General features: G+C 43.7%; 1 protein-coding gene across 1 annotated transcript; it reads right to left on the bottom strand.

Annotated features, from left to right (window-relative positions):
- Nucleotides 1-294: 294 nt before the first annotated feature.
- SPINK2 (serine peptidase inhibitor Kazal type 2) lies at nt 295-6792 on the bottom strand. Its single transcript, XM_083720045.1, has 4 exons — nt 6609-6792; nt 4746-4786; nt 3282-3391; nt 295-550 (listed from the first exon to the last, which is right to left on the bottom strand). Exons 1-4 carry the CDS (start codon nt 6667-6669, stop codon nt 502-504), a joined length of 261 nt encoding a protein of 86 aa, XP_083576171.1. The 5' UTR covers nt 6670-6792; the 3' UTR covers nt 295-501.
- Nucleotides 6793-25062: the final 18270 nt, after the last annotated feature.

The following is a 25062-nucleotide window of genomic DNA, read 5'->3' as shown; positions in this document are numbered from 1 at the left end:
CTCGCTTCCTTTGGCAGCTGACGAAGCCATGCTAGCAGCACACATTCTTTCCCTCTCCCTGAAGCCCTGTGAGTTCATGCATTCTTTGCTCAAGAAGGAACAACCCCTTAACCAGTGAATGATGTTGGCAGTCCCAAGTGGGCTCTTCCACTGCGGCCACCCACCTGCATGTTCTACAACAGCTTGAAGTAGCCATGTGATTCCTGGGTTTTCAGCTTGCAACTCACCCCTTGTTTATATGTAGAAGCTAAAATCACCAGGACATGGAACACAATAAAGAGAAGATGTGGAATCTCCAAAGATTGTAATTTATGGCTGCATCGCAGCATACACACACACAAAGCCACACACCTGTTTGTTCAACAGAACACCTGTATTAAGCGAAATCAAAAGTTGGGTAGAGCAAACGAGTTTGTTTCTGTTGCAGCAGTTGGAAGGCACTTTTAAAATACGGTTTCAATTACTAAGCAGGCTACAGAGGTCTCTTTCTTGAAGCTTATCTCATGAGCACGATGTCTTATAGGCAATTTGTACACTTTTTTCATGTTCTCTGTAAGAGAATGCAAATAAAGGGAATGGCAAAGCATTAGTCATCTGCACTAAGCTACCTATAGAACCATAATTGACTTGTCGTGTGTTTGTGTACGGGGGGCGGAGAACAGCACTTAGTGTATTTCTCCTGCTACATTTCATCTGCACTAGAGTGCATGATAGACATTTGGGCTGGAAAGGGACAATTTTGAGCATGTAATTTCTCCAATTTTGTAAATCAGTTATCAGCATGTAAAGTGCTTTGTACTTAGGAGATTTTACCCAATAATTGCTACAAAGTGTTTTATAGCTAAGCAATTCGTTTACAAAAAAATAAATCAATTTGGTGTGCTAATCTGGTGACTGGAAAGGCAGTATATTTTTTAAAAAGTAAATTTAAAGTGCTATTAATATTTAAATAAAAAAATGTGTGAAAAAGCATTTTAGAGCAAATGAAAAAATATATATTTTTAACAACCACAATGACAAAATGGCACTAACAGAAAAAGTAGTTGTTTCGTTGTATACTGTGTTGGTATTATTTTAATGAGAAATAGTAAATACGTATATTGAATAAATAAATAATAATGAAGGTTTACAAAAGCAAATGCATAGCAATAAGCTCAGTGACCCAATGTGTCCCTGCAGTCATCAAATGGCATGTCTTTTTTCAAAAAGGAAAGCAGCCTTAAAGAGATCTAAACCTCTTGGAGACAGTGCTTCTTTTCCATTTTTCCAAAACCAAGCCCAATTTTCTAAAGTCTGAAAAGAGACCCAAGAACCGGGGGTGGGCTGGAGAGACACAAGAGAATAATTGTTTGATTACAACATTATGTAGATGCTTCATAAACAGGGATTGAATAAAACCCTAGCTATTCCAAGGAATGTACCCAGTGTGGAAACAGCCAGACTCCCATCTCAAGAGAAAAAAACATTTTTGCAAGGATCCTCATCCAGGTATTATTGTGGTAGTGTTATAGGCCTCATAAGGAAACAAGGGAATGTTGAGGGATAAAAACTCACTTACCCAACTAACCTCGAGGAAATGAAACAGTAGGAAGATGATGGAACATTTTAAGTGCAGCGAAGGTGGCAGAAAAGCACCTGTTTTCCTACAGAGCCCATTCTGCTAACGTGTAGCTGAGGTTAAGTTCTATAAGCCTCATACTCTGCTCTGACATTAGGACCAGAGACAAGGGTGAGGTAAAATGGGAATTGCAGCCTCTTGTTGCTCCCCTCTGCCACACCCCCCTCTGTACCACTTCATGGGTGGGCCTGCTCTGGCCAGAGACATACTTATGCTTCAACTAGAAGCCAAGGCACGGAGGTGAACACAATTAAGTTTCCTCTGGGATGACTCCACATCTGGATCCACTGGCTGACATATTTGGAATAGAAAATTAATGACTTGGGAGTTCAAAGACCTACTACTTCTTTCCCAACGAAGAGCTTTTATGCTAGCAAGACGAAACGCTTTCCCCTCTGCAGTGACCACAGGTAGATACTTGCAAATTCCTTATCAAGCCCGCCTGTGTGTCTGTAATCAGGAAGTACCAGATTCACTGGACCATATTCTTTTGGACAGCCCTTTGCACAGCAGACTCCTCAAACAGATGCTGAGCAAGATATTGGATCTGCAACCCAAGGGTCTGAGAGAAAGCCAAATGAGGTTCTTCCTAGCGGATAGGGACAAGGACGTTACTGCCCCAGTGGTTTCCTTTTCAATCTCCATCTTACCTGAAAGGGTTCTTAATGAATCATCCCTCTAGGGAATAGACAGGGTGAAGCAGAACAATCAAGAACCTTGTGATCCTCAACAGCCTCACTCCTGTCCCTTTTAAATTTATCCTAGTGTTTTGAAATGTTTTAACTCGTAATGCCAATGAAGGTATTTGTATTTTATTGTATTGTTACCAAGTCACCATCCTGAGGTTCAAGGTGAGGAGTGTCACCTCCCTCCACTTTGTATCACTCGAAACCTGATCACTAGAACTGTGTATCATGGGGTTGTGCAGCAAGGTGTTCAGGTGAAGTGGTACAGTGTTGGAAAGGAATTTAACCTCGCTCACCATCTGGGTAGCTGAGAATTTGCAACTGATGTTCTGCAAGACAAACAGTCCTTCATGAACCTAAGCACTGCAGTGCTGTAAATCAGTGGAGATCCTCCAGGTCCAATCACCCATCCCTCTTTTCACTGCTGTAGGACTTAATTTTTTCTCATGTTCCATTCCTATACGATGGTGTTATATGTATGCAGCTCTTCTTATTCATTCTTCCAAGTATGCAGAAACCCCTCCCCTGCCTGTTAGTTGGCACAGGGCCACCAAGTTTGCTATTAAAATGACCTGGAAGCACCTTGTTTGTTTTTCAAGCTTTCCTTCCACCTGCAGTGTGGGGATTGACTTGATGGTTAAGATTCCCATGGACCTCCGATCTCTTCTGTAGTGCATGTACACCATTTCTGAAACACTATAATTTGAATTGTGTATTTTGAACTGGGAATGTACACAGGGGAATGTACCAAGTGGTCTTTTGTCTCTTTCAGCGCCATGATTTTCTGAAGCTTCCCATCTACTTCTCAGAGAATGGTTAACTCTGGAGAGAGGATACTGACGTAAAGAGATGGTCCACTTAATGAAGTATGAAAGTTTTGAAGACTTCTTACCAATAGCTTCAAAAGTATGAATTAGCTAAAAGCCCGGGTTGACTATCTGTAAACCTGCAGCCAGAATCAGTTAGTTTCTAGTTACCTGTTTGCAGCACAAAGCATACACTCATTTGCGTAAGTTTCTCCATCAGTCCCACAAACAGGATTAAAGTTCCTTGGGCATCCAGGTAGAGAATATAAGTCGCATCTGGGCTGAGAATGAACAGATTTACAGTACTGATGTTTACTCAAATTGTATTTTTTTGAAATATTTATTCAGAAATATTTATTCAAGTCTCAAAAATCCCAATTTTCATGAAGCAAGCCTACACACAGGATCAGTTTACACAGATAAAGTAGCATGATAAAAACGTGTGGCTGTGAGGAGTGATAGGTATGGTGAAAGTTGAGTTCACAACTCAATCCACATATTGCATGAGTTCCATTAAATTCACATTTGACAACTTTGTAGGAATGCCATTATTGCAAACCTAACCCCACGCCATGCATGCAGCTGGGGGCAGGGGCAGGCAAGGGGCTATCTGACAAGCTAGGTGGTACCCATAACTGCATGCTGAGCTTCGGTGTGGTTGAATCTCTTGCATCAGTTTTGTAATTTGCATCAGTTTTGTACGTATTAATTCATATGTCTGTTCCCTTCTGTTTCTTCATTAATGTGTTTTTAAAAGCTATACAAAAATTCATATATATTGATATACAGGTAACTTACAATTTACATGCATTTAGCTTGCGCAATTTCAACTTTATGTGGTTCAAATCACGCAAATTAAATGTGCAGAAGGTGGAGAGCTTAAAAGCTCTTTTTGCACAGGGTTTTCCTGGTGCAGAAAACTTGCTTACTGGGCACTGGGAGGTTCTAGCAAAATCTTGTACGGCCCTGCAAGATCCCACAAGCCTTCCAGAGCTTTGGGGGGTGGGGTACAACCTGTTCAGCATGCTGGGTCCAGAAGGAAAGATTGCTCACACAGAGGCACTTCCAGGGAGGTGGTTTGACGTATATGTGCAACCCCCAGAACTTAACTCCTGCACAAGTTTTAAGTTATCTGTATTTAAGTACATTAAACATTATTTTTCTCTCAATGTGCATAGTTCAACTTCTAAATATATTTTATCCTAAAACACCTTTTAAGAAACCCACTTGGGGGTGTTTTTTGAGCAGGCGACTGTACTGAAAAATTAGCAAGCGTGAAATGCAGAGGATAATTTACGTTCCTATCCATGTTTTAGCCGAGGGATGTGAATTAGTTCCACATATGAATGCAGACTGAACAAAATCCACTGCACCATATGTGTGTGTGTGTGTGTGTGTGTGTGTGTGTGAGAGAGAGAGAGAGAGAGAGAGAGAGAGAGAGACTAGAACAACCTTCCTCAGTCTGCTGCCCTCCAGATGTTCTGGACGATAACATCCATCAGTCGATGAGAGTTGTCCAAAAATCATCTGGAGGGCAGCAGGTTGGGGAAGATGACACAAGAAGATGGGGATGGTGGGACACCGATGGTAGTCCTTCTTGTTACTCCCCACTTTCCCTGCTATCCCTAAACTTACCTCGGAGAGGCCTTCCCCAGAAGGAGGCATCAACAGGAGTCCTGAGGGAAAAGAGCAGCCACGGGTTATGAGAGCAGCACGCCATTCCTACACCTGCCATGAACACACCTCTCTCCTCCTTCTCCCCTTCCCTAAACCCTGTTGCCAACTGATCCAGAAAACTGATCCAACCCCCCCCCCCAATTCTGGATCCACTACCCCACCATTTGCAAGAAGTAACACGAGCCATTTGTTCGCATGCATCGCAGCCAGTGCTGGATTTACGTATAAGCTAAACAAGCTATAGCTTAGGGCCCCACTCTCTTGGGGCCCCCCAAAAAATTCAAAGGAAAAAAACACCTGGATGTACATTTCCAAAATATAAGATAAAAAAAACAAATAAAACAAAACCTACATACAGCAACGGTGTTTTGTGTTGTGTAGGCTCCTATGATGTAAGGCTAGTAAGCCTGCTAGCCTGCTCCCTAAAATATCACTGGTTTGCTCATTTCTATATACAGGGTGCCTACATTCTGCATGGACTGGTTGTAACAATACCTTCATAAAATACATATTTTGTTATGTGCAAATGGCTTTAGATACATAAAGGTAAAGGGACCCTGATGATAAGGTTCAGTCGTGGCCGACTCTGGGGTTGCGGCACTCATCTCGCTTTACTGGCCATGGGAGCCGGCGTTCAGCTTCCGGGTCATGTGGCCAGCATGACTAAGCAACTTCTGAGGAACCACGGAAACGCCATTTACCTTCCTGCCAATAGGTACCTATTTATCTACTTGCACTTTGACGTGCTTTCAAACTGCTAGGTTGGCAGGAGCAGGGACCGAGCAACGGGAGCTCACCCCGTCACGGGGATTCGAACTGCCGACCTTCTGATCAGCAAGTCCTAGGCTCTATAGTTTAACCCACAGTGCCACCCACGTCCCCATTTTGGATACATATGATGTCCATGAATTACTATATAGCATATATTCAACACAAAAATTAGTGGCAATTTGTTGTTGACAGCTGGACATATAAAGGGCCCAATAATAATAATAATAATAATATTTATACCCCGCCCATCTGGCTGAGTTTCCCCAGCCACTCTGGGCGGCTTCCAATCAAGTGTTAAAAACAACACAGCATTAAATATTAAAAACTTCCCTAAACACGGCTGCCTTCGGATGTCTTTTAAAGAGAAGATAGCTGCTTATTTCCTTCACATCTGAAGGGAGGGCGTTCCACAGGGCGGGCGCCACTACCTAGAAGGCCCTGTGCCTGGTTCCCTATAACCTCACTTCTTGCAGTGAGGGAACCGCCAGAAGGCCCTCGGTGCTGGACCTCAGTGTCTGGGCTGAATGATGGGGGTGGAGACGCTCCTTCAGGTATACTGGACCGAGGCCGTTTATTGCTGTAAGGGTCAGCACCAACACTTTGAATTGTGCTCAGAAACTACTGGGAGCCAATGCAGATCTCTCAGGACAGGTGTTATGTGGTCCCAGTGGCCACTCCCAGTCACCAGCCACATGACCTCCAGCAGCTTAGGGCCTCATCAAACCTAAATCCGACCCTGCCCTGTTGCCAAGTGAACTAGAAAACTAATCCACACACACACACACAAAACCCAATTCTGGATCCAACCCCCCCACCCCATTTTCAAGAAGGGGCACGAGCCGAGGCGAGCGTTGCCATTCGCTCACGTGCGCCGAAGCCCGACCTTTCCCAGAAGGTGCAGAGGAGCAGGGGCTGCTTGAAGAAGGTGGCAACCCAACCCTCCCCTGGTTACCGTGGCAACGCGGCCTCACTCCTCCCCCGGTACCTCAAGAGTGTGTGTATGTGAGGTGAAGGGGGCAGAGGGCAGAGGGACACTCGCGGCGGGGGTACCTGCCACGAACCACCACAGCAGCAGCAGCGCCGGCGGCGGCGGGAAGCCCGACCGTCGCATCCCGGTGGCGGCGGCGGCGGACGGACCGGAGAGACCACGGAGCTCCTCCCCCTCAAGGGCTTTCGCGGCTCCGCCTATAGCACCCGCGAGAGAGAGAGGAGGCCCCGCCCTCCGCCCCGCCCCCTTCGCTTCGCGCCCCCCTCGGCTCGCTCGAGCAACTGACTGCCCTGCCCACGTGACCTCCCCGAGCGCTGAGGCGGCCAGTTGGCAAAAGGGCCGTGAGGGGAGAGGGCGGCGGCGGAGGGATCGCTGCTGGACTGAGGAGTTTCTCTCCCGCCCCTTTTTTTTTTTAAAATGAAGAAAATATTTCAGTTAAACAAGATCAAGGAAAAAATAATAATGAAGTACTAAAACGTGCATTAAAAAAAACAACCACAACACCCCTCCATTATAATTGTATACATACTTGTCTAATACAAATATAAATGAAAATATTATTCTAAGACGTATACTGTACATTTATTTATAACCTTTTAAATATATAAATGCTTTTCAAATATGCCTACACACAATCTATAAGCTACCCGTTCCTATGTTTCAATAGTTGTCACGACTTCTACTCGTTGAATAAAGGTGACTATATAGATTTATCTTCCCAGTGGATCAGTATCAGCAATATTTATCAAAAACTGCAGGATACATTTCGATTGTGGCTTCGAACACTAGCAATTGGGAGTGCACCAGAACTGGAATAAACTCCAAAAAATTACTAATTTTATTTCCTATTGCAAAACAGCTCAAAGTGGTTTAATGCATACACAGCCCTACATAACAGAATCCATGGCAGTAACACAGATGATGTTCAGAGACCCATGTTAGGGAAGTACATATTAGGGGTGGGTATGTTTTTTCTGGAAGAGACTGAGAAGAGATAAGCTAGCCGTCTTCAAATATCTCAAGGGCTTTTCACATGGAATGCAATTCTGGGCTGCATCAATAGGAGTATAGCATCTAGATCAAGGGAAGTAATGGTGCCACTGTATTCTGCTCTGGTCAGACCTCACCTGGAGTACTGTGTCCAGTTCTGGGCACCACAGTTCTAGAAGGACACTGACAAACTGGAATGTGTCCAGAGGAGGGCAACCAAAATGGTCAAAGGCCTGGAAACGATGCCCTATGAGGAACAGCTAAGGGAGCTGGGCATGTTTAGCCTGGAGAAGAGGAGGTTAAGGAGTGATATGATAGCCATGTTCAAATATATAAAAGGATGTCACATAGAGGAGGGAGAAAGGTTGTTTGACAACCATATGTCAGGAGTGCTCTGATGGTGTTTCCTGCTTGGCAGGGGGTTGGACTCAATGGCCCTTGTGGTCTCTTCCAACTCTATGATTCTATGGAAGATGGAGCTAGGTTGTCTTCTCCTGGTCTGGAGTGTAGGACTGGACTGGAACTACAGTCATATCTCGGGTTGAAGTAGCTTCAGGTTAAGCATTTTCAGGTTGCACTCTGCGGCGACCCGGACGTAACGGAGCGTGTTACTTCTGGGTTCGCCACTCGCGCATGCGCAGACGCTCAAAATGATGTCACGCGCATGCACAGAAGTGGTGAATTGTGACTCGCGCACGCGCAGACACACAGATACGGGTTCCGTTCGCTTCAGGATGCGAAGGGGGTCTGGAACGGATCCCCTTTCACATCCACTACCACTGTAATGGATTCGAGTTACAAGTTACACCAGGAGGAACTTTCTGACAGTAAGAAGTGTTCAACAGTGGAATGGTTGCTCTCTTGGGGGTGGTGGACTCTCCTTCCTTGGAGGTTTGCAGCAAAGGTTGGATGGCCAATCTAAGGTACTATCAAGAATGTATAACCTGCTGTTAAAATGGAATACACAAGACGAACTGGTTAAATCTGCTATGATAAAGTGGGCACAGGATATCGGGCATAACATTATGTTTGAGGACTGGGAAAGGTTGTGGACCACTGGGCTGAACTTCACTGCATGTAATGCTTTGAAGGAAAATGTAATGAAAATGATATATAGATGGTACATGACCCCAGTTAAACTTGCCAAAATATACCATTCGTCTGATAATAAATGTTGGAAATGTAAGGAAAATGAAGGAACATTCTTTCACCTCTGGTGGACCTGCCCTAAAGTGAAGGCCTTCTGGGAAATGATATATAATGAGCTGAAAAAGGTATTTAAGTATACCTTCACCAAGAAACCAGAGGCCTTCCTCTTGGGTATTGTCGGCCAGGGGGTGTTAAAGAAGGACCGAACATTTTTTATGTATGCAACAACAGCAGCAAGGATACTCATTGCCAAGAATTGGAAGACTCAAGATCTACCCACACTGGAAGAATGGCAGATGCAGCTGATAGACTATATGCAACTGGCAGAGATGACCGGCAGAATCCGAGACCTGGGAGAAGAAAGGATGGAAGAAGACTGGAAGAAATTCAAAATTTATTTACAAAAATATTGTAATTTGATTGAATGTTAAGAAGGATGCTTGATCATAAATAATTGGCCACCACTAAACTAGATTGAAATTAGATGATAAGTGAGATTAAGGAAAAGACAATTCCTTTGGGAGAACTATCAGATTATATTTAAACGAGTGGATATAAGATTGTAAACAAGATGATAATTTGCTTGAAAAAAATTTTTTTAACAATGTAAGTGGGAGCGGGAGACGTGAGGAAGTCCAAACGAGTTATGAAATTTTGTGTATGACATAAGCAATGTTGTTTGTTATTTATGCTTTTTTCTTATAAAAATTCTTAATAAATATTTATAAAAAAAAAAAGGTTGGATGGCCAACCATCTATCATGGATGCTCTAGTTGAAATTCCTGCACTGCAGGGGGCTGGACTAGATGACCCTCGGATCCCTTTCCAATGCTACAATTCTATTATTCTATGAATCCCTTTGATAGGCCAGCTGGCTCCGTTAACTTCCTAGCACCAGGGATAGATATAAGATATATGTTCAGAAATACAGTAAAGGTTCACTATCTATGCTAGCATTCGATTGACATTGGAGAGAAATTGAGTTGAGAAATAAGATTAAGGGTACATATTGGTATAGGAATGTATTAGATAAAATGTAAAGAAATATATACTAATAAGGGTACATTCATTTGTAAAAAAGGAATATACAACGTGATTGACAGGAAGTTTGTAGTGTTGGTACATATATGATTTTGGAATAGTTTTTTTTTGTCTTTTTTTCTTTTTTCTTTAGGTATATAAAGTTTGTATATAAACTTTGTATACATGTTGAAATTTATATTATAATACGCCATGTAATGTAATATGACAATGTATACACATGTAACATAAGAACGTTAAAAAAAATAAAACTTCCTAGCACCAATTGAGTAAGTTCGCACAAAACTGTGAAGCATTTGAGGGAAGAATAACACTAGAGGGGAATCCTGTCTCAGCTATTTGACAGCTATGGCTGGTAACACATTTTTCACCAGACTAAAAGGGTCCTCAATATTGGCTCTGGTCAGCTGCTTGCTTCCACATGAGCCAATATAGGCAAAGAGCATATTGGTCTCAGCGGAATTTCCATCTGAAAAATTAGGTCCTGTAACCGCCATGCAAAGTAGTTTTGCCTCAACTGACACTATTTGGGGCTTTATTGGGGCATGGGAATTACTTGTGTAGCAGCACTTGTTTGGAACTGCATAGAAAGGAGTTTAGTGGAACAAGGGACAGTGCCAAGCTGATGCCGATGTTGCTCTTGTTCACTGAAACCGTTCGGATTACTAGCGCATGTGCAGTTTTGCTGTGCTGAAAATTGCACTGGACTGAGGGGACAGGTTCCTTACTATATAAATCCTGTAAAAGCTGTTAGGAATGTGCATGAATTGAACCTCAGGTGTGCCTGTTGTTATCTCCTCCCTATCTGAGGATTTATTCAGATACAACTTTATTAAAATATATACAAAATATATTAAAAGAGCATAGAAGAACTGGTTGACTTAATTATGGCACATGCTTATTGGTACAAGTACTTCCAGCAGAAAATGAACTTATTTGGAATTTCCAGTCTTGACAATCTTACAGTCTGTGTCCATGTAAGATTTGTTTCTTATTTAAACACATTGTCTGCAGAAAAAAAAGAGATAGAAATACTGTTCCTGATATGTCTGATATACCCTGTAGCTTTACATCACTAGCCAGAAAATTAACTTGTATTGTGTTCCAGCTCTTATCTATGTGCTAAAATGGTCCAGGATGCTCACTGTCCACCTTCCAATAAGCCATTCATCCCAGAGTCCAACAAAGCCTCTTTGTAAAAATTCATCAGGGAATGCCTTGCAGATATTTTAGTTCTTTGGGCCTTTAATCTCAGCAAACGTAAACTTCCAGTCCTACATAAAGGCAGTTTTGTTTCTGTTTAAACGTAAAGAGAATCCAAATCATTTATCAAAATGCCGCCCAGAGTGGCTGGGGCAACCCAGTCAGATGTTGGGGGCGAGGTACAAATATAATGATAATGATATAATGATAACAACAATAACAGCAGCAGCAACAGCTAAGGGATTTACTGTGATGTGAGCTTTCACAAACTAGAGTCCTGTTCATCAGATGCACAAAGTATTATCCTGGCTGGCATTTGGAAAAGCTTTTTTAAACAGCTTGACCAAATGACACGGTAATTCAAAAAGTACTGTTTGCAACAATTCTATGTAAAACTTAAGGGCCAATCTACATGCCAGGATAAATATGCTTCATAAAGAGTGTATTTAAATGGGTCTCTTTTAATCTTGAAGAAAATATGACCCCGAGGGTCTGGTCTACATGGGGCTCCCTATGTGGACTGGGATCCCACATCAGTTTTCTGCTGAAAATCCCCTTGTCAGCTCTTTTTGATCCCAAATTTCTTTGATCCTAAAGGGGCTTACGGTATTTGCAGTAACTGGCACAGGGGTGGGAATAGGAGCTGTTTTTTGGCAAGAAAATGACAGCTTTCAGAATAGGGTCTGTATGGCCCATTTAAGCACATTTTTACAAAGTCACGCTTATCTTAAATAGCAGTTTGACCCTAAGATAAGCAAAGTTACTATTCGCAACCATAGGATTTGGCACTGCAGAGTGATACAGGACACCATTGTCTCCATCTTTGCCTAAAGAAGCGAAATAGGCTTCCTGTCAAGTTCTTCTTCAGCAATTTCATGTTGCAATTTCCCCTTGAAATTCCTTTGTTGAAGAATAGCAACTTTCAGGGCAGCAGCAAAGTGTCCAAGGAGACTGAAATGTTCTTGCCCTAGTTTCTGAATGTTGCAATTTCTGGTTTTTATTCTGTATTCTTTTGTGCACCTGATTCTTCTGCATGGAGTGCAAAGCAAGCATTGTTGGAATATATCACCTATATATGCTGGAATATATCACATTCCAATATATCACATTGGAAGATGAGCATGTGATGAGCCCTGTGTTCACATCATAACATGTTGTTCCACCCCAGTGAGATTATGGAAAAGCATAAGCTTCACTGTCAAACATATATTTTACTCTAGGCATGGAGAGGCAGACCAACAACGCTTTAACAGTATCTCAAAATGTGATACCTGATCATGACATTTTGGGATACAGTTAAAACACAGTTGATTGTTTATCGTTTTATTTTAAACCACCAGCTTCAAACGCCAAAATAGTTTTGATAATGTTAGCCACTAGAGGGCACTTCAGCGTTAAAAAAAATATATATATGCTGGTATGAGAATCATATTCTAACCTGGAACAAACTAGATGAAGCAAAGGGACAGGTTGTTGTTGTTGTTGTTGTTGTTGTTAAAAGAAAGGAGACATGCAGGCTGCATCACTTTGGCCAGACTGATTTTGCATGGCGGGTGGAGCAAGGGATCCTTTAGATACAGTGCTGCTTTCCTTAAGATTATTCAGCCAGGGAATTCTCAAACTAGAAATATCATTCCCTTAGCTGTAGGCTCAGTAACTCCCAGACTAGATACTAGAGCATATTAGTGTAATGTGAAAGAACTGCTAGTGTGGAGCAAGGAATGATTAACAGGGGACAAAATGAAAATCCCCATCGCAGGACTGGCCCAAAACATTTTGCTCTCTGTGGCAATGAACAGGATGGTGCCCTCCAATTTCACATATAGTACAGACTGACAACTGAATTTTTCATCAGCATTGGTGATAGAAAGGTGAGCTTCCTGAGGGCAGCAGGCTAGGCTAGTGAGGGCAGTCCAGGCCACATGGCTCACACAGCTCTGTCCAGGGACATTTTACCACCCTTGATAAACAAAGAGAATATACTCTGTTCATCTTTAAAATAATGTAAAGGTACCCCTAACCATTAGGTCCAGTCGCGGACGACTCTGGGGTTGCGCGCTCATCTCGCTCTATAGGTCGAGGGAGCCGGCGTTTGTCCACAGACAGCTTCCGGGTCATGTGGCCAGCATGAGTAAGCCGCTTCTGGCGAACCAGAGCAGCGCACGGAAACGCCGTCTACCTTCCCACTGGAGCGGTACCTGTTTATCTACTTGCACTTTGATGTGCTTTTGAACTGCTAGGTGGGCAGAAGCTGGGATCAAACAACGGGAGTTCACCCCATCGTGGGGATTCGGACCACCGACCTTCTGATCAGCAAGCCCTAGGCTCTGTGGTTTAGACCACAGTGCCACCCGCGTCCCTTAAAATAACACACCCTCCAACATTTCCCTGATGAAAATAGGGAGGTCCTATTAAATAACAACAACAATAACAATTTTACTATTTATACCCCGCCCATCTGACTGGGTTGCCCCAGCCATTCTGGGCAGGTTCCAGTATATTTAAAAGAACCTAATAAAACATTAAATATTTTTTAAAAACTTCACTCTCCAGGGCTGCCTTCAGATGGCTTGGGGATTGGATAACTCCATACCCTTTGGCATTTCTCTGATGAAAATTGGGACGTCCTAAGGAAAAGTGGGGCATTCCAGGATCAAATCAGAAATGGACGGCTTCTTGTAAATCCCAGACTGTCCCTGGAAAATAGGGACACTTGGAGGGTCTGAAATAAAAAATTGCTCATTACCTGTCTTGGGCCGGTCATCAAACTCTCAACCAAACCTACCTCACATGAATGTTGGATATGACATGGCTGTGAAAGGAGACTTAATGTTTATATCTTAGGTATCCAAAGGATGCTTCTTTGTGATAAAGGGACATGTTTTTCCTCACCTCTCACCACACAAATTAGTACAGCTCCAAGGCTTCAACCAATCTTTGCATGTTTCAGATACATAAATCCTGTGTTTTCAATTGAGCTCAGGATACCATACACAACCCATTGATTCCTACAAAGAGAGAGGAAGTGTTTGCTTCTCAGGATACCAATTTAAGCCCTGAAGCACCTGACACTAGCTTGTGCAGGGGAAGATCCTAGCTGATGGCCCTTTTGGTGTTTCTGTACATACTGTACTTATTTAGGGCAACAGCTAATCAGCTTTGCAAAGCCCATCAGTCATAGGATATAGACTGTCCTCTTTCCTCCCACAGCACTGGCCGTGAGTCACATTATCCAGATGACTGGGAATAAGTTAGAGAGCAGTATCTTACTCACTGCAGACACACATTTCCCCCTCTTACTGACACTTAATTTATCTCATTATTAATCTGTGGAGCCTTCTAGGCATGAGAGAGAGGAAAAAAACACAGCGGCTCTTTTTCTGAAATTTCTCATTCCCAGCTTTCGGTGCTGACTTTGGTCTTTTGTGAGACATTAAAAATAGAAATGCGTAAAGAGATTTAAGCATGCTTTAACAGCATGAATGAATACCAGGGTCTGACTTCAGCACAGGGGAGATGGGTTTCAAGGAGAGAGCGACAATGAAACCAAACCACCCTGCATAGGATGTTAACTTTAGCAAGCAAAGACAACATCATATAGGCAGGTAGCAGGTTCCAATGCATTTCATACCAGGTGATTCTGTATCTCTGTTCTGCTGCTTCTAGTTGTTGAGCAGCAGCTGTACCACATGGAAAAACACCTTTTTAAGTTCTAGCATAGCTCCCCATCCTGCAGAGAGCCTATTGGTTCCTAGGGCAACCAGATGAAAAAGAAGGCACAACTCCAGCATCACGAACAGTTGTGCTGTAATGCAAGACACACCTATGCACAGCTACTAAAGCTGCAAAAGCATTTTGCCTCTGTACACACTATTGGCTCCGACAGTCATGGCCCATATATAAATAGTTTCAGGCCAGGCTTGGGCCATTGCTTGAGCAGCAATTCATGCCGCATTATGGGCCACCTCTTGCTAGACCAGGGTTTCCGAAACTTGGGTCTCCAGCTGTTTTTGGACTACAATTCCCATCATTCCTGACCACTGGTCCTGCTAGCTAGGGATGATGGGACTTGTAGTCTAAAAACAGCTGGAGACCCAAGCTTTGGAAAACCTGTGCTAGACTTTGGTTCTAGCCTATGGTTCCCTTTGCTTTTCCTTTTGATGGATTACCTGGCACCTGACCTCCTTGAATGCCTCTTGTCTTCTGTTTTGACATTTAAAGCATACTTAATGCACATTTAAAACACATAATGCTGCCCAAAGTGGGAAATGCCATTTCACCCTCACAGAGCTACAGTTTAAAGCACCCTTAACAAACTACAGGTCCCAGGGTTATTCAGGAGAAGCCACACACTTGAAAGGTGTGTTGAATGGCGTGGCTCTGCCCTTTGTTCCAGACCCTGCCTCAATGAACTCTACTCTAGGGGATTCACATTGTTCATGTACCATGCAGTTGTGCCCTAAATCCCTTGGACATTCTGCTGCCTTAGTCAAATGAAGCAAAGATGAGCTCCTTTGTAATTAGAAAACGGGCTAGTTTCTTACCCAGCTCTACCAGACAGATAGCAGCCTGTCCTTTCCTCTGGCAGAGTAGAGTCAGGGTTGCAATGGGGGCCGAGCACATTGCCAAGTACATTTGAGCTAGATCCTTTTTGCCCCCAAGTCATTTGTGTTCTGGAAGCATTTTTTATCCCCTGACCATGAGATGTCGTTTGTAGATGTATTTGACCCAAGCAAGCACGGTAACATACTTCAGAGGCAATTAATTACAGGCATGCTAGAATAAATAAGAACAGAGGATTAGATTTTAATATGGTTGGATCTCCCTCACTCCAATCTCATGTGTACATATGCACAGCGATAGCCAAACATTTTCTATTAAAAGCTACTGAAGCATCGCCATTTGCTTCCTAGGTACCAGATTAGAATTCTATTATTAGGGGAAATCAATTAGCAGTTTGAACAGCAACAAAATCCCTCTGTGCACAAATGGAGGCTCAAGTTTGTGTTTACGTGCAAACATTCCCCCCACCAACACCTCACTGAACTATATACAGTAGTTAAAAACTTACTGCTGCACAACTGAGTGGATTTTAGCGGCTTCCATAATTATATGAGTGCAAGGTGTAGCAGAAGGGCTCCAACTGCTCTGATGCCAACCCTGTAGGGTAGCCTGGTAGCAAAGGATGCCCCACCTGGTTTCTCTCTCTTTGCTGCCACCACCCACTTATGTGTCACTTGGGGCATAGGAATCCCCATTGCCTTAGGATGGTCACTCCATGAGTTGGGAAATAGCTGGCTGAATTTCAAATATTCTGCTGGGTAACTTCAGCCCATCTCTCCCAGGCCCTTTAACAACCACTAATGGAGTCCAAGAGGGACACGGGTGGCGCTGTGGGTTAAACCACAGAGCCTAGGACTTACTGATCAGAAGGTTGGTGGTTCGAATCCCCGTGACGGGGTGAACTCCCGATGCTCCTGCCAACCAAGTAGTTCGAAAGCACGTCAAAGTGCAAGTAGATAAATAGGTACCACTCTGGCGGGAAGGTAAACGGCATTTCCATGCGCTGCTCTGGTTCGCCAGAAGCAGCTTAGTCGTGCTGGCCATATGACCCGGAAGCTGTACGCCGGCTCCCTTGGCCAATAAAGCGAGATGAGCGCCGCAACCCCAGAGTCGGCCACGACTGGACCTAATGGTCAGGGGTCCCTTTACCTTTAATGGAGTCTAAATAATGAGGAATCTGCCCCAACCATTCTGTTGCGGGCCCACTCCCAGGCAGCCCCGATCCTCTCCCCTTAAGAACAAAGTATAAAGTATACAATACACCAATAAAACAGTATAAACTAAACAAAAAACTAAAATGAAACTAATCTCCAGCCCCAACCAAACATTTAGGTAAAGGTAAAGGTACCCCTGCCCGTACGGGCCAGTCTTGACAGACTCTGGGGTTGTGCGCCCATCTCACTTAAGAGGCCAGGGGCCAGCGCTGTCCGGAGACACTTCCGGGTCATGTGGTCAGCATGACAAAGCTGCATCTGGCGAGCCAGATCTGCACACGGAAACGCCGTTTACCTTCCCGCTGGTAAGCAGTCCCTATTTATCTACTTGCACCCGGAGGTGCTTTCGAACTGCTAGGTTGGCAGGCGCTGGGACCGAGCAGCGGGAGCGCACCCCGCCGCAGGGATTCGAACCGCCGACCTTTCGATCGGCAAGTCCTAGGCACTGAGGCTTTAACCCACAGCGCCACCTGCGTCCCAACCAAACATTTATCCCACCCCAATATAGCAAAAAGCAAAAAAACAAAAACAAAACCCCAACATTTCAGACACCAGAGATTAAAACTATTTTAAAACACTTAAAAATATTTTTGATTGGTGCAATCTTCCCTCTACACTCACGGCAGCAGCAGCAGTGTCCAAATCGCCTCCTGGAGCCTTTTGGCTATTCAGGCAAGTGTGGGTCTCACCCCCTAGGCTAGATGGATTAAATCTCTAGGCCATGTTTACACATCAGCAAGCACTGCTGGACCAGAAGTATGTGAACAACAAACTTGGGTGTGTGTGCAGTAATCAATATACAAGTTTGACTTCTCTACTCTTTTGGAACATTACTGGAGACAAACAAAAATACTTTCCCAAAATACTCCTAATGCATGGAAACAACTCTTGAAAGTTCCATGTGAAAGAAGAAATATGTAACCCAGTTACAGAACCTCTTTTGAAAACAATTTTCTGAATGACTCAGAGGAAAGAACTGAAGCTTCCCTGAGGAAAGAAATTATTTCTACCCCCCTCCTCTGCTGAGTTGGATTATTCACCACACTGAAGTACGTCACTAGGATCGAGAAGTTTTTTCTGACTGGGATCCGTCTTAACTTTTATACTTTCTGAAGAATTTTCATAGCTTGACTCACTGACTTTTCCCACAGAGTATTCATGAAATACAGATTATTCAGGAAATTCCTCTGACCAGGATCCTGGAAAAAAGAAAACTTCTCCAGAATACCAGTTGCTGAATATGGATCAGGGCAGAGGTAGCCGGTGCAATGCCCTCCAGATGTTGTTGGATCCTCACTCCCATCAGCCCCAAACAGCATGGCGTGATGGGAATTGTAGTCCGGCAACTTTTTGCTACCCCTGGATTAGGCAGCAGATGGAAAGCTTAGTACAGAGGAAGATAGATCCTGACAACATGCAAATCCATATACAGAATTCATATACAGGCTATATACAAAATTCATATATAGGCTATATACAGAATTTATATATAGGCTAGCATTACTGCTGACATCCCAAAGAAAAGTTTTATCATTTAAAAAATGGCAGCTAGTCAAAACAGGTTGGCCAATGCAAGCCCAGTTCATCACCTTTTTAAGGCATGGAATCAAATACTAAAGCGGTGTGGTTATGAACTCTAAACTAGAGTTTAAAGGTAAAGGTAAAGGGACCATTAGGTCCAGTCGTGGCCGACTCTGGGGTTGCGGCGCTCATCTCGCTTTATTGGCCAAGGGAGCCGGCGTACAGCTTCTGGGTCATGTGGCCAGCGTGTCTAAGCTGCTTCTGGTGAACCAGAGCAGCACACGGAAATGACGTTTACCTTCCTGCCGGAGCAGTACCTATTTATCTACTTGCACTTTGACGTGTTTTCGAACTGCTAGGTTGGCAGGAGCAGGGACCGAGCGATGGGAGCTCACCCCGTCGCGGGGATTCAAACTGCCGACCTTCTGATTGGCAAGTCCTAGGCTCTGTGGTTTAACCCACAGCGCCACCCGTGTCCCTAAAAACTAGAGTTTAGGCTGCCTTAAAAAAGGATTAGCCAAAATCACAAAGGATGAGTGTATCGATGGCTGGTAAGCATGAGAGCTAATAGACCTTCCATATTCAGAGGATAGATATCTCTGGGTACAGATGAAGAGGGGTTTTTTTAAAAAAAGAGAGAGAGAGAAAGAGAGGGTGCCTATTTTCATTTTGCTCCAGCTAGGGACTTCCTGGAGACATTTGGCTGGGTACTGAAATCAGAACGCAGGACCAGAGGGATATTTTATCTAACCCAGCAAGGCAGGTTTTAGGTTCTTACATTTCGAAGTTCATTCATGTAGATATTATTAGAATATGAATGATCAGCCTTGCAGAGAAGAGATTTATGGTGCCATGGCAACCGTCGCTATAGCAACCATTAATGGAATTGCCTGCCAAAGGAGCACAGATATGAAATCTGGTTTCAGTGAAAAGCATGATGCAGTAATTACAGGAATTTCTTTTGCCGAGCCTGTGTGGCAGGCCAGAGATACGTGCATCGCTCCGAGGAGTCTGGTGGCTCCGTCAGACATGAAAGAAAACCTCGCAGTGCCAAAGCAACGCAAGTTTCTGCACAAAGGAATCCCATTATTGTGTGAGGCAAATCCCCCACCCAGTTGAGACAGGAAGAGGGTACCATCGTTTGAATGTTTCACAAATAGCAAGGAAGCAGCACTCATTTCAGAGAGCAATTAGTGGAGCTCTCTTTCTGTGGTGAATGTTCCAGTCCTGCAGAGTAGTTAACGATGTGATGAGTAGCTTGCTTTCCCGCTGAATTTCATCCAAAGAAAACTAGGTGGCTCCTCCACCCCTCTCAAATCCAGCCAACTTTACTTATTAAGCTTCTCTCTTTTTTAAAAAAATAATATTTATTCAAATTTTAAAGATTACAAAGAAAATATTAGAAAAAACAAAAAAACAAAAAAATACAGAAAAAATACAAACAATTAGAAAAAAAAACAGCTGAAACCTTTACATAGCTTTCTTTCCTTTGCTTATTTCCTTGACCTCCTCACACCTCCCTTTTTTGTATTCTATTTGTGTTCAATTAAATATTTCAGCAAATCCTTTCCAGCTTTGTTTTTATCCTAATAATTTATCTTAATATACTGTAATTTTACATTCTCGTCTTTCACCAATTAAAAAATCAATTTTTACCTAATCCTTTATATCATTTCTGCTAAAACCACATTACTTCATTCCAACATCCTTCTAACATTCCTGGATTTTACAATGTTTCTGTAGATAAACTTTAATTTTTTTTCCAATCTTCTTCCACCAACTCTTCACCTTGGTCTCGGATTCTGCCAGTCATCTCCGCCAGTTCCATATAGTCCATCACTTTCATCTGCCATTCTTCCCGGGTGGGTAAATCTTGTGTCTTCCCTACTTATTAAGCTTCTCAGGCACAGAATGTATTTCTTCACTTTCCCTCCACCTTGCGACGGCATCGTCTTACCCAACCTAGCCTCGCTCCAACCACCTTGCCACTTGACTTGGCAAAAACTGAACTCTAGACTTTTGTTGACCCTGAAAAAGAACCATTCTCTTCAGATTAAATTATGCAACAGAAAAAATGTATTTAAAATTAAAATAAAGAACCAAACTTTTCCGCTTTACTGTCAACTCTCCTTTGCCAAAATGAACTACACATTCCTGGCATACCCTTTTGCCTTCCTGGAGCTATCCCTGGTGCTGACCGGTTGCTAGAATTCATGGAAATGAGCAGACCAAATCATTCCCTCTCTGGCTTCAAGTATCTGGGTCAGGGGTCGGCAACCTGCGGCTCCGGAGCCGCATGCGGCTCTTTAACGCCTTTGCCGCGGCTCCGGGGTGGAGGCGAGGGGAGGAGGCGCATTTTCCTTTGTTCCCGCGCCAAGCCTCGCGCGCCCGACGGGAGCTCCTGCCGGGCGCGCAAGGCTTGCAGACACTCGCCCGAAGCACGGGGAGCCCTCCGGAGGGCTCCCTGTGCTTCGGGCAACAGGCTGCCGCCCCAACAGGCTGCCGCTGGCTGATTTGCTGCTATTGCTTTGCAATTTGCAGCTACTGTTTTGAAGGGGAGTGAAGAACACACACTCAAAAAAAGGTAACTTGTTAATATAACGTTTATTTCTATGAGGAGGAGTAATTCTGAGGGGTCAAACAAAAAATAATTAAAAAGTGTCAAAAAAGTTATTTTTATAATGACGAGGATAACATTGGGCTAAGAAACAACTCTTATGCAGTGTTATATTTGTTTTAAATGTCGCAATGGTTTTGCGGCTCCCAGTTGTTGTTTTTTCTTCGGAAACGGGTCCAAGTGGCTCTTTTTGTCTTAAAGGTTGCAGACCCCTGATCTGGGTAATGCTGTTGCTAGAGGACTGTTCAGTTTGCTATTATTATGCTGAAGTGTGCAACTTCCAGGCAATCTCAAGTCCTTCCTTCCTGTAATAAATCATATTATTGTTCTTCCTTCCTTCTCTTTTCTTCATATCCTGTGCTGCCTTTTTTGTTTTCTCTTCTTCCCGCAAAGATTCCAGAAGGTACAGAACTCCCCTTTAAGCTTATCTAAAACTGATCCTTTTCTTCCTGGAAAAGGACACAGTTAAAGTTCAACAGCTTTGCAACAGGTGGAGAGATATTTAACAAGTGCAGCCTTTTCCGTCCTCAGAACTCCATGAGTCACTCTATCCGTTTCTACCTGTGGTTCGGCCTCTTTCAGAAAAATTGACACTGATGCTTAAAGGTTGGTGGCAGCCCTAACTTTATCCATCTTTAATCAGACTGTTTAGCATTCTCACATCAAAGATGCATGTCTGAGCTAGTGTTTTCCTGCATAGCTTGTTTGCAGGGAAGAGCTCTCTCTCCCAACCACAAGGGGGCATGACTGGCTTTTCATAATTATCCTTTCCCCATGAAAAACAAGGCCTTCAGGAAAGTGCCTACAAGTGAATACCACTTAAGAGGGCTGGTGCCATTGTTCAGAAAAATAAACATTGCACTTATTATTATATGTCATTTTCCAGGGAGATGTAGACAGACATACCCAGTGCTTTTTTCCCCAGCTGGAGAAAAGTTCAAGCACCTCTCAGGTGGGTGCCATTGTGGGCCATCACTCCCCCCACCACTTCTTGCCTTTGTGAGAACCAGTGTGGTGTAGTGGTTAAGAGCTGTAGACTCGTAATCTGGTGAACCGGGTTCGCGTCTCCGCTCCTCCACATGCAGCTGCTGGGTGACCTTGGGCCAGTCACACTTCTCTGAAGTCTCGCAGCCCCACTCACCTCACAGAGTGTTTGTTGTGGGGGAGGAAGGGAAAGGAGAATGTTAGCTGCTTTGAGACTCCTTAGGGTAGTGATAAAGTGGGATATCAAATCCAAACTCCTCCTCCTCCTTGACGTCCTTCTGAGAAGCGCCAAATGAACATTTCAAGTCAAAACAGAAGCTGGCCAGCTTGTGCGAGCCAACACGTTTTTTAGATCTATGACTCCACCTAGCCGCTCCTAGCCGTGACTGGTCAAGCCACAGGGTGCGGCCAATTCATATTTCCTTTTCTTCAGTCTGTCTCTCATGTAGCAGAGGCAGGCTTTAAGCCAGGCATGGCCAAACTTGGCCCTTCAGCTGTTTTGGGACTACAACTCCCATCATCCCTTGCTAACAGGACCAGTGGTCATGGATGATGGGAATTGTAGTCTCAAAACAGCTGGAGGGCCGAGTTTGGCCATGCCTGCTTCAGGCTTTCCAGCCAGGTCTCTACCATTCCAACCAAGCCTCTACCATTTGTGTGAGGACCCTTCCAAGGTGCCCATGTCATCTGCCTGAAGCTAAGAGAATGAGGGAGGCAGGGGTACATTTATTTGACCTGCAGCAGAAGTAGGGCGACCCCCAAATCAGCTAGTGAGGCAGCTTGCCATAGTTTTTAGCACCTCCGTGGGCTGTTGTCAAACCAACATCTGTTCAGGGCTGCCCAGAATTGCCTGGTGACTTACTGTAACAATTTCATGGTGAATTCCGGTCCATGGTATTGGAGGAATATACAGTGGTACCTCTGGTTACGTACTTAATTCATTCCGGAGGTCCGTTCTTAGCCTGGAACTGTTCTTAACCTGAAGCACCACTTTAGCTAATGGGGCCTCCCGCTGCTGCCGGACCGCCGGAGTACGATTTCTGTTCTTATCCTGAAGCAAAGTTTTTAACCTGAGGTACTATTTCTGAGTTAGTGGAGTCTGTAACCTGAAGCATATGTAACCCGAGGTACCACTGTACTGCCCGTTCTGAGATATCTGTTCATAACTGCAAGACAGAAGGAGGTCTTGAAGCAAGAATTCTGGCTGCCTGACCCAGACATCTGACCCTTTGGGCCACCTTTGGCTTGCCACAAAAGGCAGAGGGTGTTGCTGTAGCTTATCTTAGCTTCTCTGTAGCTTCTGGTTCAGCAGTTATGAGGTGACTCAGTAGGGACTATATGACTCCTCTTTGTGCTGTGTACTCCAACATGGCTCTTGAACTACAACACCCATAATCTCTGACCACTGGCTATGCTGGCTGAAGCTACCTACCTGGATGCTTAGAGAACTGAGTTAATTTTAAACTCTTTTGAGTATTTTAACTTTTGTATGTTTTAAAGTATAGTTGTATTCCCCCCCCCCTTAATTTCACTGTTTTATCTTTAGTAAACTGCTTGGAGGATTTAAAAACAAAAAACAGTCAAGTCGTGTATAAATTTTATGTAATTAATAATGATAAATAAATGTCAGTCAGCCATACCAGCCCAGTAGGTTCCCAGGTGTAACATGGGATCTAAACAAACCGAAGCAGTCTCTATATTGTGGGAATGTTCTGGGGTGCAGGAGAGGATATATTGACTAATTATATCCTTATCCAACTTGTACTAACAAGTTCCCAAAATATCAGCAGAGTTTATAGACATTCCCCTTTAAGTACGCAACGGTAACGCTTGCACAGGTTCGCTAGAACCTCTATAATAATTACTCTGGTAATTTCCCCTTTGTTCCCTCTTAAAATACAAGACACGACACAGTCTTTATAAAAGTATAAAAGAGTTTACTCACGTTCTGTTCACAATATGATCCCAGAAGGTAGGCAGGCTTAAAAAGGTTACATACACTTAGAAACTATCTTATAGGAAGATAGTACTGTCCTCTCTTGGCTGAGAGCCAAGAGGGCATGTTGCTCCTTCAGAAGATGAAGATGGCAGAGAGGCAAGAGGCAAGAGAGAGATGGCTGGTCTGCCCTGTGCTTTTATCATTACCTGCACAGGTGAGGCCACACCCACCTCTGGTCACATGCGGAGGAAGTCCGTCGCCAGGAAGTTTACCTGCTTGCTGGACAGACATCCCTCCCCATGTTCTAACATGTACACTCTAGGAATGTTGTCATTGACTGCTCCTGTGTTTACATCCCACATATATGACCACTGGTGGCTGAGCCAAGGGGTCCGTCCAATGTGGCTCATGAAAGTGAAATAAGGAAATAACCAAATTATCCCCCATGGGGTACTTACATACAGATATTTCCAGTCCAGGGTGGCATGATTGAGCCAAAGGTTAGGAGTGCTTATCACTAAGCTTTCAGAGGGTGTAAAAAACACCCCTTTGTCAGTGATTTTTTAATGGAGACCCTGCAGACAGTAAAAAGCGTTTTCCTATTAAGAGTAAGGGCAGGAAACCTTGTCCTCACTTTTAATTGTCTTCGTTATTTTGTCATGTTGATGAAGGTGATGTACAGTTTGAAGGTCCCTGTGTGAGAGACAGGGAAGGGGAAATCTCTCAGGATGAGAGCCTGGGAGAGGGAAGGGCACCCCCCAGGTGAGACACACCATTTTCTGTATGGGACAAAGGTTAAGATACATTTATGAGAGAGGATCCTGTATTTTTCTTCTATCCTTTGCTTTCTTCTTTTCTTTTCTTTTTCTAAAAAATATATTATTATTTTGTTTAACTAGCTTGTAATTTATCGTACTGTGAAAAGTGTTAATGAAACTATATCTGTATCTATATATAATTTTGTCACGTGGCCAGAGAGGGTTGGCTGCATCACATCATGAAAGTGGTCCTCAATTTGCAGGGATCATGTATTATTTGGGTTTTGTTGTTGTTGTTGTTTTAGAAGTGCTAAAGGAAATGGCATAGGACGGAGCAAGGGGCAAGCTAAGGAGACTTCAGAGAATGTTGCGGGGAGTGGCAAAGTTTGGGGGCAAACATCTTGCATGTCCTGACATGAAAATGACTCCAGGAGCTACGACAGTAATGTATGAAATTACAATGGCTGGAGTGGGGGGAGAGGATAAAATAGCAACCCACACCATATACTTAAAGGACACAGCAACACCCTCCAAAGA

Source organism: Podarcis gaigeae (genome assembly GCF_964106915.1).
Source record: "Podarcis gaigeae genome assembly, chromosome: 17".
In the NCBI taxonomy this organism is placed as follows: domain Eukaryota; kingdom Metazoa; phylum Chordata; class Lepidosauria; order Squamata; family Lacertidae; genus Podarcis; species Podarcis gaigeae.
This window is presented reverse-complemented; position numbering and strand designations above follow the sequence as displayed.